We start from the raw sequence: 16,770 nt of genomic DNA on the forward strand, positions 1-16,770 counted from the left end.
GAGATACGCTTATACCAGCTCAAGATCCTTAATCACACCTGCAAAGTCTCTTTTGCCACGTGGAGGCAGTAACACGACCACAGGCTGGGGGAGTGGGGCGCATTACTCTGCCTACCTTACCTAGTCTCTGAATATAGAAATTTCATTATAAAGTCACATCCAATATCAAAATAACTATAAAGAGCAATCAATATAGAAAGGGCACTCAAATAAGGCGGGTTGGTGAAAACCTACCCTATCCCTATTCAAGCAAAAGGCTGGAGGTTTAAAAACAGGATTGAGTGACTAAAAGCTGAGACCTATTTCTCCAACCCACATTCTCCACTAGGTTTCTGGACCCTTAATCTCCCTGGAGCTCATTAGACTCCTGGGGAAGCAGACCAGCTTAAGAGAAAAACACCTCTGATCTTGGAAATTTCCCAGAAAACATCTCAGCAGATATCCTTTTAGTGAAACAGTACGCAAGCCCTGTGTGCTCAGAACTTCCAATTGGCTTTTTGATTTTCACACTTAAAAAAAAAGAAAGAAAAAGGAAACCCACTTAACAGGACAGGGATCAAAATAAAAAAAAGAAGGCCCTAGCTAGGTTGCTCAGTTGGTTGGAGTGTCGTCCTGTACACCAAAATGCTACGGGTTTGATCCCCAGTCAGGGCACATATGGGAGGCAACTGGTTGGAATTTCTTTCTCTCCCTTCCACTATTCTCAGGTGAGCATTTAAAAAAAAAACAAAAAAGAAATTTGGAAAATAAATCATATCCTCTGAGAAATAAATTACATCCATGAAGTAACAGAATGCTGGAAAAAGGAAACATTCAGATGGCAAGAGCTTAGACAAGTTGAAAATACAAAAGTAAAAATTTCAAGAGGAGTGTTGTAAGATAAAGCTGAGGAATTCTAGGAAATAGAACATTAAGGCTAAGAAAAAGAGGAGAATTTGAGTACTAGTCCATCATGTCCAGTATTCAAATCAGGATTCCAACAAAGATCAAGAAAATTTCCCAGAACTTAAGAACACAAGTTTCCAGACTGAAAGAGCTCATTAAGTACCCAGCACAATGGACAAAAGGACCCATATGAAGCACACTATCGTGGTATTTCAGAATACTGAGATGTTGCAGGTTTCAACAGATTAATACGGGTCACAAAGACCATGAACTAGAATAAGCTGTTTTTTCCTGCAACTGTAACAGAAGTTGGAAGACGATGAAGAAATGCCCTTGAACTTCTGAAATATGATTTCCAATAGTAATTCTATACCTAGCCAAAAGGGCAGAATGATGACACCTTCAGATATGCAAGGTCTAAGAATATTTATCCACCCTCCTTGCATTTTTCCCAGGAAGAGCCTGAAGATGGGTTATACAAAACAACTCCCAAAAAAAGCAATACACAGGATACACTAATACAAGACACCCGAAACAGCAAAGCGATGGAGCCACTCCAGGTGACAGTGAAGAGAACCCAGAATGAAGCTGTGCCCTCGGCCTAAGGTGACCAGCAGACTGAAGCCAGGTAAAAGGCTGCAGAAGAGACCTCTTTACAATGATGAAATTAATAAACTGCCTGATGTGAGCAAACTTTTTGAAAGGACATTTTGACGGTGGGTTATTTGTAGCTGAGATAGTGATATTTAGAAAATTAAAGAAAAAATAGTAGCTCTAAGGAAAACATAAGTGCAGGAAATAAAAATATCCACAGCATACTTCAGTGTTTCTTAAACCCCAATGTGTGCTAAGTATATAAATATAAATTTACAGTAGTTTAGTGTATGTGTGTGTGGGGACAGTGACAAAAACTACACCCCCGCTTTCCATAACAAGTTTCCGTTTCTATATAGTAAATTAACTTGAAAAATGTCATTTGCAAAAAAACAAAAACAAACAAACCCTTAAATGTGTGTAGGAACTAGTTGGGGATTTGTTCAATGTGTTTGAATTCTGGGCTGGAGTGAGATTCCACACGTTTCGCAAGGTCCCGGGGAGGTCCGTGCTACTGACTCCTGACCACATTTTCGAGTAACAAAGGCAGCACATGGCTCAGCTACAAGTGGAATATATGGTGATAATGTAAACTGTGAGTAGTGTTAAAAATATGAAATACATTGGTAGGAAGGAAGATGGGAAGCAGGCATGCATGTGGTGGGGGTAAAGGAAGGAAAACTAAATCCTCCTAAGATGGAAGTTAATGCCTAAAATTTAAACTATTAAAACTAGCTGGCTCTTTAATTATGTACAGGTATAATATTGATAACAATAAAGTCTTTAAAAAGTGGGCAAAGGATGTGAACATAATTCACTGAAGTGAATACAAACAGTATGTCAACATATGAGTAAATGTTCAATCTTGCTCATTAGAGATTCCATTTTTCACTTGTTGGCAAAGGATAGTTCAATTAAAGCACTGATTACAACAATGTGAAGAAAGAGCACTACAATGTTAGAGCAGTAGTTCTGAAACCTCTATGGCAAGTCTTATTGCCCCAGAACTAAAGCAATTTTAGACTCCAGTCATCTTTCTGTGACAAATCTTTTAATTTGGCTGCCTCAATACCCATTCTCAACTACTTTCTTCTTGGCTGCCTCTACTATCAGGACTGAAAAAGCTATGTATCTTCTTTCCCAGCCTGCTTTGCAGCTGAAGATGGACATGCACTTCTTCAATGATGAGACCACCCGAGGCTATGTGGTAGAGTCTATGGCTCCTACGCTACAAACCTGTACAGTATTATGTGATGAATAGTGCAGGCGATTATAACACGATGGGTGTCTATGTATCTAAGCATATGGAAACATAGAAAAGACATAGTAAAATACGGTATAAAAGATTAAAAAATCTTTTCACCTGTATAGAGCACTTACTGTGAATGGAGCTTCAAGAACTGAAAGTTGCTCTGGTGGGTCAGTGAGTAAGCAGCAGCGAGTGAACGTGAAGGCCTGCCTGGGACAGGTCCACACTACTGCACATGTAGGCTGCACTCAACGTATAACACAACACAAGACTCAATCAAGCACAACAGAAAATAATGTAATCAAGAGACATAGTAAGCACAAGCTATATGAGGCTGCTGCTGGAATAACATGGCATACAGCTTTATAGCAGACTTTTTTTTTAAGTAGAAAAAATATATTCTAAAATAGCAATAGAAAGTTCAGTAAATACCTAAACCAGTTAATTCATTTGTCATCATTATCAAGTATTATGTTCTGTATGTACATAATTTTATGTGCAATACTTTTATATGACTGGCAGCGCAAGTTTGTTTACACCAGCATCACCATGCATGTAAGTAATGCATTGTCTCCAAATTTACAACAGCTATGACGTCACTGAGTGATAGGAATTTTTCAGCTCCATTATAATCTTGTGGGACCACCATCGTACACATTGGTCCATCACTAACGGGAATGTTATGTGGTGCGACTTTAACGGTCCTTCCAAAAGCATACGGAGTCAGAGAAGGCAGTTCCTCTAAAGAGTTTCAGTGGACAAAAACATACGGCTGGGTAGGGATTCTCTTAAATTTTACAAAAAAAATTACTACTTTCTGAAAGTGTTTTGTGATAAAAGTTAGAATCACCTATATAATTTATTTAAAAAGTATTATCTCAAGGTGCTGAAACATAGGTAATTTTAGGAATCCAATTAAAACAGTATTCTTAAGCCCACAAAATAAGCAAATCTTTTTAAAGCTTTAAACTCAAGTACTTTACGTATGTCAAAAAAACAGTAGTTGAACAATTAAATGAGAACAACTAATTAAATGAGTAAGATTTATAGACTGGCTGTTCATAGACCTCCAAGAGGATTTAACCACTTTCTCCTAGTTTTAGGCCCATACTAAACTTCCACTACTCATCTTAGTCTCTTTTAATTATCTCTCCCACTGGGCATTGATCAGTTTGTAAGAAGAAGCTACAAAAGTCAGTTTCAAATTTTATTTCATTAACTTAAAAGGGGAACAAAATGTGTTTCAAATTTTATTAAATTCATTTATCCAAACATGTTTTTTACATAGAGGATACAGGATTTCAAGTAACTTATGGTGGAGTCCATTATCCATTTTAAAATAAGCTTCTCTCTTCCACAAAACCTCTGCATTGAAAGGCAAAAAAAATGTTTTCTTTTATACTGCAAAAGAACTAGATGCAAACTTCTGATGTAAATTTATTTCATTGTCAACTCTGATGCTGGAGTTGGGAGGCACAAATGTTCAGTCAGTTAAATGATACAAACCAAAAGCTCCTGTGTCTCTCAGATACAAATTAGAAACCTCCATTCATATCTCTAACAGTAGTAATCACATACTTGCTTCTCATACCAGGTCACTTCTTCTTCTTTCCTTTCCCTTTTTTACTTCCCTCTCCTTGCTGAAGACTTTGGTCACCACCTCCTGTTTTTTGTGTCCTTGTTTTTAGTTTAGGAATCATTTCCGCTGCATACAACATTACTGACTTACCTAGGAACCAGAGGTTAGGTTTAGTGTATAATGTGAGAGATAAGACACACAGGGTCATTAATTCAAAACCAAAAAGTTCAAGAAAGTATCACACCACATCAAGAAAATGAGAAAGATTTAACAAGAAATAAACAGCCCTGGACGGGTAGTTCAGTAGGTGAGGATGTTGTCCCAATGTGCCAGGGTTGCAGGTTCAATCCCCAGTCAGGGCACATATAGGAAGGAACCAATGAATGCACAAATAAATGAAACAACAAACTGATGTTTCTCTTGTGCTCTCTAAAATCAGTAAATTAAAAATAAAGAAAAAGAAAAGATAAATGACTATGAAGACAATGACTCATTCAAGTGGGGGGGTGTCTCTGGTGGAGAAAATTACTGAAAGCAATACTGAAATATTTAAACGAACACAATCAAAATTTAAAACACTAATTGCGAAACAAAAATTTTGGTCTTGGTTTAGTGACTTGAAAATCAAAGAACATATATAAATGTAAAAAACTGGAAAAAATTAGCATATCATTATAACTTTTAAACTATGGAAACACAGGTCCTCTGTCTTACAACAAAAATCCAATGCCATTAAGCTACAAAAGATGCTACTCCTCTGCTCAGACCATCTATGAATGCAGGCACCTCGCTGTGTGCCCCAGCCACCTCCTCCAGCTCCAGCTGCTGTCTTCCTTACCCGAATGCCCCAAGCTCTCAGCTTTTCTTTGAAACTGTTTTATTTTTTCTGGAAACAGGACACATCTTTTCAACTAAAATTTTTAAATCAAAAGTTTGTGGGTTGGTTTTTTTTTTGTTTTTTGCTTTTTGTTTTTGGTCTTTTTGACTTTTAAGATATAGTATAAGAAGATGTGAAAGAAAAAAAACAAAACACTGGAATATACTCATCTGTCATTCCTGAGTCAGAATCTTTAATTTCTGGAAGTATCTACTAATCATGACAGCGTTTGGTATACAGAAACCAACCTATTTTAATCCAACTGAAAGCAAGTTGTCAGTCTGGGGTTATTGTGTCTCACACACACATACACAAAACCTCCATTTTAAAAAATTAAAACATATGTTTCAGAAATAAAAAAATATTCAGAAATGAATAACATGTAAATAAATAGTTCTCTTTCCAATATCCAGAATTAATATTCTTGGAATATCAATGCCCAGTGTTGTTATTTTTTTTTTTTAAGAAATAAAACCAGGGATAATGCTACAGTCTTCTCATAACTCCCCATCCCCACTCCTCACCCCCTGCCCTGCTTGCTATTAAGTTAACTACAATCTTAAGACTGGGTATTTTCTTATTTCATATTTAAATTTACCTAGTGGTACCAAGCTATGCACATATGTTGCTTTTTTCTACTAAATATAGCTTTTTAGATTTATTAATGATAGAAATTATAAACAGACCTCAGGATCTCTGGGATCTGAAATGGCAATTAACAACTGACAATAATTTTACACTCTTTTTAAAAAATTTGATTTGAGAGAGAAAGAAACATTGATTAGTTGTTCCAATTATTTATGCATTTACTGGTTGACTCTTCTATGTGCCCTGACTGGGTGGGAATCAAACCCACAATCTTGGAACATTGGGACAATGCTCTACCTAAATCAGCTTCTCAGCCAGGGCTAATTTTATACACTTAACCTGGGAGCAATGATGGACTTCCAGAGGTTTATAAAATGTTCACAAAACAGTATTTTTTGAGAAACCATCAGTAGGTTTCATCACTTTATCAAATAGGTCTTAGCTTTAAAGAAATCAGAACCACTGTTTACCTTTCCATCAGCAGTAGTCCTTTCTCTAAATTAATCTGTAGAACACCCATTATTTTTACCTTTCAAAATATCAGAACTTTTTTTGCAGCACTGAGAAATAACCTACCACCAAATTTTATTCATTCATTTAAAAAAAGCTTACGTGATGGGAACTGTACAAGACACAGGCTGCCATCTTCCTGTTTAAGTTGGACCCGGACTCTGCCCCTGTACTGAGCATCACGATTCCATTCTCTGGAGTACATTTTATTTTTCTAACATAAAAAACAAAACAAAACAGACTCTGTTTAAAAGTTATATCAATGAGATGAGTATGGAAAATAGTGAAGGAAAAAACCACACCATACCTCAAGAAAGACATTAAGTCCAACTGCTGAGCACACATCTTGAATCTCTGTAGCTGTAGGATTTTCAACAGCCTAAACAGTTAAAAAAAAAACATTAAACAGCTTAGCTTTAAGTGGATATTGCAATACTGCTGTGTAAATTATTTTAAATACTATGATCAAAACATGTACCAAATCCTAGGTTCCCTTTTCTACTAGGTACAGTTGTTTCCATTGTAATTATATATATATTATTTTTTAATTCCCAGGAACTACACTGATTCATACTTCTGTGTCCATCTCCCTTCCAAAAGAACATAAACTTCACAAGGTCAAGGATTATTTTGTTCACCAGTATATTCCCCAGCACCTGGCATGATACTTGCAACATAGTAGGTGCTCAATGAATACAGTTTAAACAACTAACACAGATACAGTCACTTTGGAAAATTGTTTGGCAGTATCTGCTAAAGCCAAATGTATGCATTCATTGGGGCCCTGCAATTCCACTTCTAAGATTATATTCAAGAAAAATGCAACAATACATTCACTAAAAATAAACTCAAGAATGTTCACAGCAGCCCTATTCATAATAGCCCCACACTAGAAATCACCCAATTATCCATCAACAGTAGAAGGGACCACGGTATGTTATGCAATGCAATACTGTATAGCAGTGGTTTTCATCAAGCAATTTTGCCCCCCAAACAACATTTGGCAACGCTTGGACACATTTTTGACTGTCACAACTAGGGTGGCGTAAGGCACTGGCATCCAGTACGTAAAAGCCCAGGATGCTGTTAAACAACCTAAATGCACAGGACAGTCTCCACAACAATGAATTATCTGGCTCAAAATGTCAACAGAGCCGCAGTTGAGAAATGCCATTACAGAGCAATGCTAATTGAACTTCACTAAAAAATGTGGATAACTCTCATAAGCTTAAAATCCAGTGAAAAAAAGACAGATGCAAAAATAGTGTATAATGCTATTTAAATAAAATTCAAAAACAAGCAAAAGTAATCTATCATGATGACACAGTGGTTGTCCTTGTATGTACATATATGTGGAGAGGACAGTGACTGGGAAGAGACATAAAGGAATCTTCCTGGGTGCTGGTTACCTATGTGTATTCATTCTGTGAAAATTAAGATAGACACTTAAAATTTGTATGTTTCTGTATGTATGCTATGTATCAAAAAAGTTAAAAATAACTTAACCATTCTCCAAATTATCTGAGAGCTTCCTCCCAGAGGCCTCTGTTACAGCGGCTCAAGTCAGGCATTATTCCAAACTAGTGCTTTGGTATTTTCTCTTTTATCCTGAGGCAGCAAAACAGATCTTCCTTTATACATTTAGGCAGAAAGTAGGAAATATTAAATAACAAAAAAATAACAAATTCAATACTTCAGACCAGATTACCTGAAATCTGGTGTTAGATTAAAAAAATGCAATTCTTAAAAATAAATTATGACATCAATTTTGAAAATAAAATGCTTTAACAAAGACCCTTCTCTTGGCATTAGGTACTTCATATAAAACCATAAAACTCAACAACTCTGAACTTTCTGCAAGTTTTCTTTAAAAACTCCAGTGCATTCTGGACATTACATTGTACAGTGACAGAGTTTCTGTTTCCTTTATTAAGAGGAAGATTATCATAACCCTGGTTTAAATGAAAACAGTGCAGTTCCTACAACCCTCTCCTCATTCAAACACAGGTTCATGAAAAATCACTTTAAAAAATTCCTTCAGCTATGAATTAGTGCCTTTCTGGTTTTACCATTATTAAGGAAAACACCCAATTCCTGACTACTGTTCTCCTCAGCGCCCTCCCCACCCAGCCAATGCAGTAAAGTGAAAAGAAGCCTTTGTGGTCCTAAGAGTAAAACCTCCCCTTAAGGACCAAGGTGTCGGCCTGCTCACCTTACTTACGGGGATTCGCCGGCCCTCCGCGATGGTCTTCTTGTTATTTAAATAAGCAGGATATATACAAATAAACCTGCCACAGAAAAAGCACGGCTAGTATCATGAGAGCAGTATTTCCAAAACTTCACTCATTCATTCATCGTCATCGCGACTGCCGGTACACTTATACCATTCTTCGCGTATTTTTCTTTATACTGTCTCCCTCTTACTTAAAAAGGAAACTTTAACTCACCACTTTAGATGGAAAAAAAACACCACTTACGAAAGTTAAAAAAGTCATAACTCCTCAGTTAGATACAGCTTCCTGTCAAAAATTCCTGAGGTAGGCCCCACTCTCATTAGAGAAAGTACGGGATCAGAGAGGATTAATAACTTTAGAGAATCCCAGGGAGACTTCCTGAAACGTCACAATAGTTAAAAACCAAAACAGTCCTCACTCTGTGATTCTGTTACTTAATGACACGTCCACGTAGCACCCAAAGTCGTTTGCGTCACGTACAGGTAAACCAGGTAAACCGTGAGCTACCTAAGTGAGAATTTCAGGGACCCTGCTCAGAGCCTGGTTCGAAGAAATGAACGCCCGGAGAGGGGCTCAGAGCTGCACCGGCGAACGCTTCTCGGGGCTGGGGAAGGCGACCCAACACCTGCGGGCTGGCAGCAAGCCCCTCCCTTTCTCAGGACCCACCTGTCCTGGTCCGCCGGAGTTCGCGCCGCCGCGCAAGCCATTGCCACCGGTGCCCACTCGGTGAGACCCCCGCCAGAATACCCACCGGAACTCGGCTCTGAGATTTCCCAGACCACCCCATTTTCCGGCGGAAGTCCTGCCCACCGGAACGCTTACACTTCTACGGCTTTTCACTGTCCGTTTGTTCCGGCGCCTGTCGCTCGGCGCCAGGATCTCTAGTTCCTTACGTGGCATTTGGGTCTATCCTCTCGCGATAGGATTCGCGGAAGTTTCCAATTCTTTCCTTTATGTCGTCAAAACGAGACTTTTGGGCGCAGGCGCTGTTGCTGAAATGGAATTTCACAGTAGTTTGTATGGTGCTAGGTACCCTCACCACTAGAGGAGGGCTCTATACCGGGGTTAGTCTATGTAGTTTCAAGCAGGTTGTTGGAGCAGGCAAGAGGATACCCATTATGTTTTATCTTTATTCCCTTCTGGGCCTAAGTTTGGCTACACACCTTTTTAGACTTTTGAAGGTCATCTTCTACACTAAAATTCTATATTTTTGCATAGTTTAGATTAATTGAAAAGCACTGTTTCAGCATTCCTGTTCTTCAACTAAACACACCTTCATTTCTGGTTACCAAACGGGCATGGCCGGGAATGGGCCTCCCAAGGGCCAGGCCATAGCGTGTGGGTTCTTAACTTTGTGCAGGAATGACCTCGCAACACGAGTCCAGGTGACTTAAATTTGGGGACAGTAAAACAAGGAAGAACTTAGGGTAGAAGAAGCAAGAGGAGGCCCAGGGGATCTTGGGAACAGGTTCAGGGGATTAGCCTGGGATAAGCTGCACCTGCCCGTTGCCTGCCCATTGCCTTCCAGTTTAGATGAAGAGGAGGGAAAAGGGAATGGGTTGGGCTGCTCCCCAGAGGGGAGAGTGCACTTACTGGGTCTTTTGCCTTGAGACTTTTCTCTCTCTCTTACAGGCAGGAATCTTAGAGAAGGTCTCAGGGGAGGGTTTCAGCAGAATACTCAATAGTTTTCCTGGTGTGTTCTTTCAGGGTCATGGTTTCCACTGATTAGTCAGTGACAGGACAGGGGGGGTTAGTCATTGCAGTTGGTTCTGGTGTCACCCTCTTGTAGGCTTGGAGCTAAAACATGTTGGCCAAAAAGTTCGTTTGGTTTATTCCATGAGATGGCTCTAGTAGCACTTAGTTATCTTTAATGTCATTCAAAACAATTTTGTTAGATTATATGGTTACAGTGTCATATCAGCTTGCACTTAAACCAAAACTGGTGAATTTTTGTATAGCTATTTTAATATTGAAGATAGTAGAAAATATGCAACATTTTAAACATATTATGCTTTATAATTTTAAGAAAGGTAAAAATGCAGCCGAAACAAAAAAAGATTTGTGTAGTGTATGGAGAAGGTGCTGTGACTGATCAAATATGTCAAAAGTGGTTTGTGAAGTTTTGTGCTGGGGATTTCTTGCTGGAGGATGCTCCCTGGTGGGGTAGACCAGTTGAAGTTGATAATGATCAAATTGAGACCTTGAGAACAATCAACATATCACGTGGGAGATAGCAGGGATACTCAAAATATCTGAGTAAATGAAGTTGGTGAAAATGAAAAAACTACAGAAAAAACTAAAGGGACATTTTGGCCAACCCAATACAACTGAAGCCTAGGTGTTATCCCTAGGGAAGTGACCTTTTGTATCTGGCTATAAGTTGCTTGGCCATTTTGTTTAGCTATTTGTCTCAGTTTTCCTATTTCACTTGCCAAGGAATTTTCCTAACTTCATACTATCCTGCCTCAATTTCTATTTTAGTAGCTCTTGCTTATTTCACACCTACAAAGATACTTTCTAAAAAAGTGGGCAAGGTAAGGTAGGTCCTGTATTCTCTTTTACAGATGGAAAAAACAAACTAAACAAACAAAAGTCTCCAAAAAGCTTAGTTCCACTGAGGTTAGGTAATTGGCCCATTCGTGCTAATGACAGCTGAGTGTAGATGCCAAGCTAGTCTGACTGTGAGCCCCTGACTTTTCCCTCTGCCCTAAATTCTGCCTCTCAATCTTCCTTGTAGTTTATTAGTACCTGGTTAGTTTGGTGCTATAGTAAACAAATAAATATTATTTCTAAAGAATGCAGGATTCCTGTACAAAGAGCTTCATGCAACGACCAAACCAAACCAAACCAAACATTTAGGGATGAAATGAATCCAAACTTTTAAAAAACACAGTTCACCTGTTTTAGGACTCTGCTTTCATACTTTAGCTGTATCACAAAAATTCAAATGCTTTTCAGAATATTAACATTTTATATACACATATGGGAAAAGGGGGAAACAAATAAGGTAGTCTGAGGTTTAACACATGTAATACCCTACTTACCATGGAGTTGTTTTCTTAGAGCCATGTAAGTAAGAAATTTAAGATTAAAAAGGCCAATATAAAAATTGGTTATATTTTCTGGTTCATGTACACTGAGTTAATGATGGAGCTAATATTTTTGAGTGCTATTCAATGCTAGATCCATAACTCCTATTTAACTCTACACTATTGTTGAAATAGTGTACAAATACAAGGAAAAAGGGGGGTGGGAAGACAGCAACGTTGTTACTACACTGATGATTAAAGAAACAGTAACCAAATATAAGGTTTTTAAATGCTTATGCTTGTGGAAAAGCAGGTTGATTAATGAAGGATGAAATTGGACAGAGAAAATTGTGGAGATAATGAAAGGGCTTGAGAAATCAATGGCACTTGTTTTCAAAGCTAATTTTTATCAAACTGTCTTCGTTTTCCTCATGCTATTAAATTCAACCTATCAACCTTGGTTGAGGCTATTGGGTAGGGGTGGGGTTCATAAAGGTGGAAAGAGAAGATAGAGGTTGACAAGAAAAATATTCTTAAATTGTTGAGTACAAATTGAAAGCAGCAGGAGGAAAGAGATGAAAGAAGAGATGTGATGTATATGTGTATGTTGGTGGGAGAGGGTTGCTGGATTTGTAAGTAAACTGACCTGTGAGCTTCGAAAGAAAGTGGCAAGGGGAAGAAATTGGCAGATTCGATAATATCTGTGCTCACCCATGGCCTCTAACCCACCCAATATGAACATATTGAGAAGCTACTATGTGCCAGATACTCTGAGGGATGCTAGGGCTACAGATATAGATAATAAAATAACTATTGCCCAAGTTTCTAGTAAGTATAAAGGGCAAGGTAGACATGCATACAGCTATAGCTATAGCAGGGCTGGCCCAGCGAGGGCCTATTCCTATTCCATCAAAGAATACAGGCATGCCTGGGTGTATTTGATTAATTAATGAGATAGTCTGCCTGTTTCACTTGTGCATCACTATGTGACAAAGCATCATTCTGAAACAATGTTTTAAAACAACAACAATAATTTTATTTGCTCATAAAACTGCAGTTTGGGTAGGGCTCAGCGAGATAGCATATTCCTGTTCTACATGCCATCTGCTGGGACTAGGCCATCCAAAATGACTTCTTAGCTCCTCTCTCTCTCTTCAGTTGGGACAGCTGGAACAGCTGAAGGGTCATCTCCCTCTCCCTGTGGTGCAGCCTCTCCACAAGGCCAGAGTGAACTCAGACAGAGGTTCTTTCCTTGATCGAACTGTAGACAGGCTCCTCTGAGTTCTCTTTTTGACTAGGCCTTGATGTTGGACCCTGTTCCATCTTCAGCCTGCCTAGCCTAGTTTTAGCCAGAACCGTACTAAGTTTAGTTGGGTTCTCTAGAGAGACAGAACTAATAGGATATGTAAGAGGAGTTCATTCTAGAAATTGGCTCACGCTATTATGGAGGCTGAGAAATGCCACAATATACTATCTGCAAGCTGAAGGACCAGGAAAGCCAGTGGGATAACTCAGTCTGTGTCCAAAGGCCTGAGAACTCATGCTGTAAGTCCCAGTTAAGGCCAAAGATGGCGGTCCCAGATCAAGAAGAGAGACTGATTCCCCCTCCCTCTACCCTTTTATTTGGGCCCTCAGTGAATTGGATGATGTCTGCCCACATCGGTGAGGGCAGATCTTCTGTATTGAGTCTCTACTGATTCACATGCTAATTTCTTCCAGAAACACCTTCACAGACACAATCAGAAACAATGTTTACCAGCTATCTCTGTATTCCTTAGCCCAGTCAAGTTGACACATAAATTTAGCCATCATAGTAAGTTTAGCAGGAGTCCTCCCACACTTGATATCTGATCATCCTCATTATGTAATCAAATTCCTCAACCCCCACTTCTGATGTAGAGATGCTCCTCCACTTGCAATAGGAGTACTTCCTAATAAACCCATCATAAACTGAAAGTATCATAAGAAATGTGTTTAATATACCTAACCTACTGAACATCACAGCTTAGCCTAGTCTATCTTAAACATGCTCAGAACACTTATATTAGAGTTGGGCAAAATCATCTAACACAGAGCTCATTTTATAAGATGTTAAATATCTCACCCTTGCTGGGTGTCGCAGTTGATTGGAGTGCTGTCCCATGCACCAGAAGGTTTTGGGTTTGATTTCCTGTCAGGGCCCCTAAGTACATTGCTGGTTCAATTGCCAGTTAGAGCACATATGGGAGGCAACCGATCAGTGTTTCTCTCACATTGATGTTTCTCTCTCTTCCTCTCTCTCTCAAATCAATAAACATATCCTCAAGTGAGTATTAAAAAAATAATTGTAACTTACGTGGATTGCTTTTGTGCTATCGCAAAGTTGAAATTGTTAAGTTGAACCATTATAAGTTGGGGGTCATCTGTATAAGTCCTTGGCCTACCTTCAACAAGAATCTTGTTATGCCAGTTTAACAAGAACCCCTGTACTCCTGATGTCCCCTTTTAGTAACTTTTCATGTACTGACCTCCTCACTCTGCTCTTGCATTATAAATCTCCAGCTGTCTTTGCTGCAGAGTCGAGCCAGTCTCTCTACCCTGTTGCAATACCCCTACTGCAATAGTCTTGAATAAAGTCTTCTTTACTACTTAACAAATGTCAAATACCATTTTTTATATTTAAAGTGTACAATTTTATTAGTTTTTATTTTTCAATTACAGTTGGCATTCAATATTATTTTATATTAGTTTCAAGTATGCAGCATAGTGGTTAGACATTTATATAATTTACGAAGTGATACCCCTGATAATTCTAGTACCCACCTGGTACCATATGTATTTATTACAATATTATTGACTATATTCCCTCTACTGCACTTTACATACCCATGACTATTTTGTAACTGCCAATCTGTGCTGCTCAGTCCCTTCACCTTTTCACCCATCCCTTTAACCCCTCCCATCTAGCTACCCTCAGTTTGTTCTCTGTATCTATGAGTCTATTTCTAGAATAATGTCTTACAGCTTCCTCATAACATGATCATTTCATGATTTCTTACATGGTGACTGGCTTCCTGCAATTTGCAGTGTGGAAGTTGCCAGGAATTTTTAATGCCTGGTCTTGTCACTTCCTCCACAGGCTATTGGTCAAAGTAGTCACAAGGCCAGCTCAGATTCCAGGGAGGGGCAAATAGACTCATATTGCAAAAAGCATGTGGGATGGGAGATATTGTACCTTCTTTGGAAATGTAATCTACCACACTGTTGAAAATAAATTTCTACATGATACTGGGAATTTAGAATAACTACTTGACTTTATGACAGGGAAAAAAATCAGAGTACAACATGGTGTTTAAGATTTATCTACATTCCATACACAGCATCTGTCAGATTCACATGTCTATTGGGGAGGGAGGGTAGATCGTAAGTAAAATTTGATTAATGAGATAGCTTCATGAAAATTCCTATAAGCAGTATTGCTTCACTACTCTTACAGGAAATGTTGGAACCAAATTGCAAGATAGGTGTTCCCACTTGAAGAAAGCAATTCAATGCAATTTTGGGACATCAAGAACTCCTGGCGATATGGTCCCCACCAAGGTTCTGGCTGGTCTCTGAGGGAGGGTCATTTCGGTAGATAGGTTTCATTTGAACCTGGCATCCACTCCAAACTCTATATTAAGGCTTTGTTTCTGATCCTGCAAAGCAAGGGAGAGAAAGTGATGGAGGAGCAGCAATAACATGAGAACATTTTCTGAGATGAAGACTCAAGATGGAAAAGATTCAGTGTTAAAAGGCAGGGTTGTGGGAAAAAGGCACATCAGGACTCATGCCAGTAGAATCTCTTTATTTCAAGGATAAAAACAAAATCTTACAAACACCAGGGTAGCAAATAAAAGTTAGCTCTAATGGGAAACAAGTCAGACTGATATTTTACCTTCTTAGCCACAGTAAACATTAGAAGAGTTTTGAGGAAAAAAAGAATTGTGACCACAGTTGTGATCCAAACTTTCCTTTATATGAGGGTAAATAAAAACAATTTTTAAAGAAGCAAGGATAGCCCTGACCAGTGTGGCTCAGTGGGCTGAGCATCATCCCACAAAGCCAAAGTTGGCTGGTTCGATTCCTGGTCAGGGTTGTGGTGATAGCCCCCAGCTGGGGCATGTGTAAGGCAACTGATGTTTCTCTCACACATTGATGTTTCTGTCCCTCTCTTTCTCCCTACCTTACACTCTCTCTAAAATAAAAAATAAAAAAAATTTTTTAGAGAAAATAAAGAAGCAAAGACTTAGAAAGTTTATCCCTAACTTCTGGGAAAAAAAATTTTGTAAAGGACATACTCTATCCAGCTAAACCAAATTATAATAACATGAAAAACTGAAGAAAATGAAAGATGCATATATAGAGTGGCAAACACTTTCATTTACACTTAGATTTAAATAATTATTGATGTGATGGTGAAGCTAATTGCAATTGTTAAGAAAAAATTCTGAAAATTAAAAACAAGTGAATACATTGATACTAGAACAGAAATGTCTCAAAAAACTGAGGGTTTCATCTAACAAGCATATGTCTCAGTTTCTAAAATCATTTTAGCCACTGCATCATTAGGACTTTTAATAGCCATGCCACCTGACAAAGGACCTTGACTTCTTACCACTTTGCTGCCTCCTCTTTCCTTTGTGTCCTCCCCCATCTCTGCTCCTCAACACCCCCCTGCCCCCGACTCCTGGGATACTCCAAGGATCTCAAATTCTTGCCTCTCTTAAGAAAACCTATGAAATTTTCCTTAACCCTCCTTTCACCTAAACTCCAGGCTTAGCATTTCAGATCCCAAACCCATCAAAGATCTTCAGCTAAAGGAAAGGACCTTGTGAGAACATTCAAGATCCACCCTTTTTAGAATGAAGACGTGGTTTTAAAGAATACTTTTTTTTTTTTTTTTGGTTAGCTTAAGCAACAGAAACTTATTTTCACATATCTGGAGGCAGGGAATTCCCAGATTAAGGATCCAGCAAGGTAGGTTTCATTCTGAAATTCTGAAGCCCTTCTTTTGGCTTCCAGGCAGACTACCTTCTTGCTGTGTGCTCACGTGACCTCTTGGTGTGTGAGTTGAGGCGGGGGGGTGGGGGTAAAGAGAGAGAGAGAGAGAGAGAGAGAGAGAGCAAGCTCTGATGTCTTTTCTTATAAGGACACAAATCATTATTTTTTAAATTAAATTTATTGGGGTGACATTCGTTAATAAG

General features: G+C 38.7%; 1 protein-coding gene across 1 annotated transcript; it reads right to left on the reverse strand.

Annotated features, from left to right (window-relative positions):
* Nucleotides 1-3,914: 3,914 nt before the first annotated feature.
* SRP19 (signal recognition particle 19) lies at nucleotides 3,915-9,322 on the reverse strand. Its single transcript, XM_054589332.1, has 5 exons — nucleotides 9,183-9,322; nucleotides 8,495-8,570; nucleotides 6,590-6,661; nucleotides 6,385-6,496; nucleotides 3,915-4,457 (listed from the first exon to the last, which is right to left on the reverse strand). The coding sequence occupies exons 1-5, from the start codon at nucleotides 9,221-9,223 to the stop codon at nucleotides 4,324-4,326; spliced, it is 435 nt and encodes a 144-aa protein (XP_054445307.1). The 5' UTR covers nucleotides 9,224-9,322; the 3' UTR covers nucleotides 3,915-4,323.
* Nucleotides 9,323-16,770: the final 7,448 nt, after the last annotated feature.

This window comes from Pteronotus mesoamericanus, unplaced genomic scaffold (assembly GCF_021234165.1).
Source record: "Pteronotus mesoamericanus isolate MK-2021 breed Mesoamerican mustached bat unplaced genomic scaffold, CSHL_Meso_final scaffold_167, whole genome shotgun sequence".
Lineage (NCBI taxonomy): Eukaryota > Metazoa > Chordata > Mammalia > Chiroptera > Mormoopidae > Pteronotus > Pteronotus mesoamericanus.

Excerpts from the sequence above, each read along its gene's own strand:
- SRP19 (XM_054589332.1), bottom strand. The coding sequence starts at position 9,223 with ATGGCTTGCGCGGCGGCGCGAACTCCGGCGGACCAGGACAG. Across the intron at positions 8,571-9,182 it reads ACTCCGGCGGACCAGGACAG|GTTTATTTGTATATATCCTG; the intron begins GTGGGTCCTGAG and ends TTTCTGTGGCAG. Across the intron at positions 6,497-6,589 it reads GACTTAATGTCTTTCTTGAG|AAAAATAAAATGTACTCCAG; the intron begins GTATGGTGTGGT and ends TTTTTATGTTAG.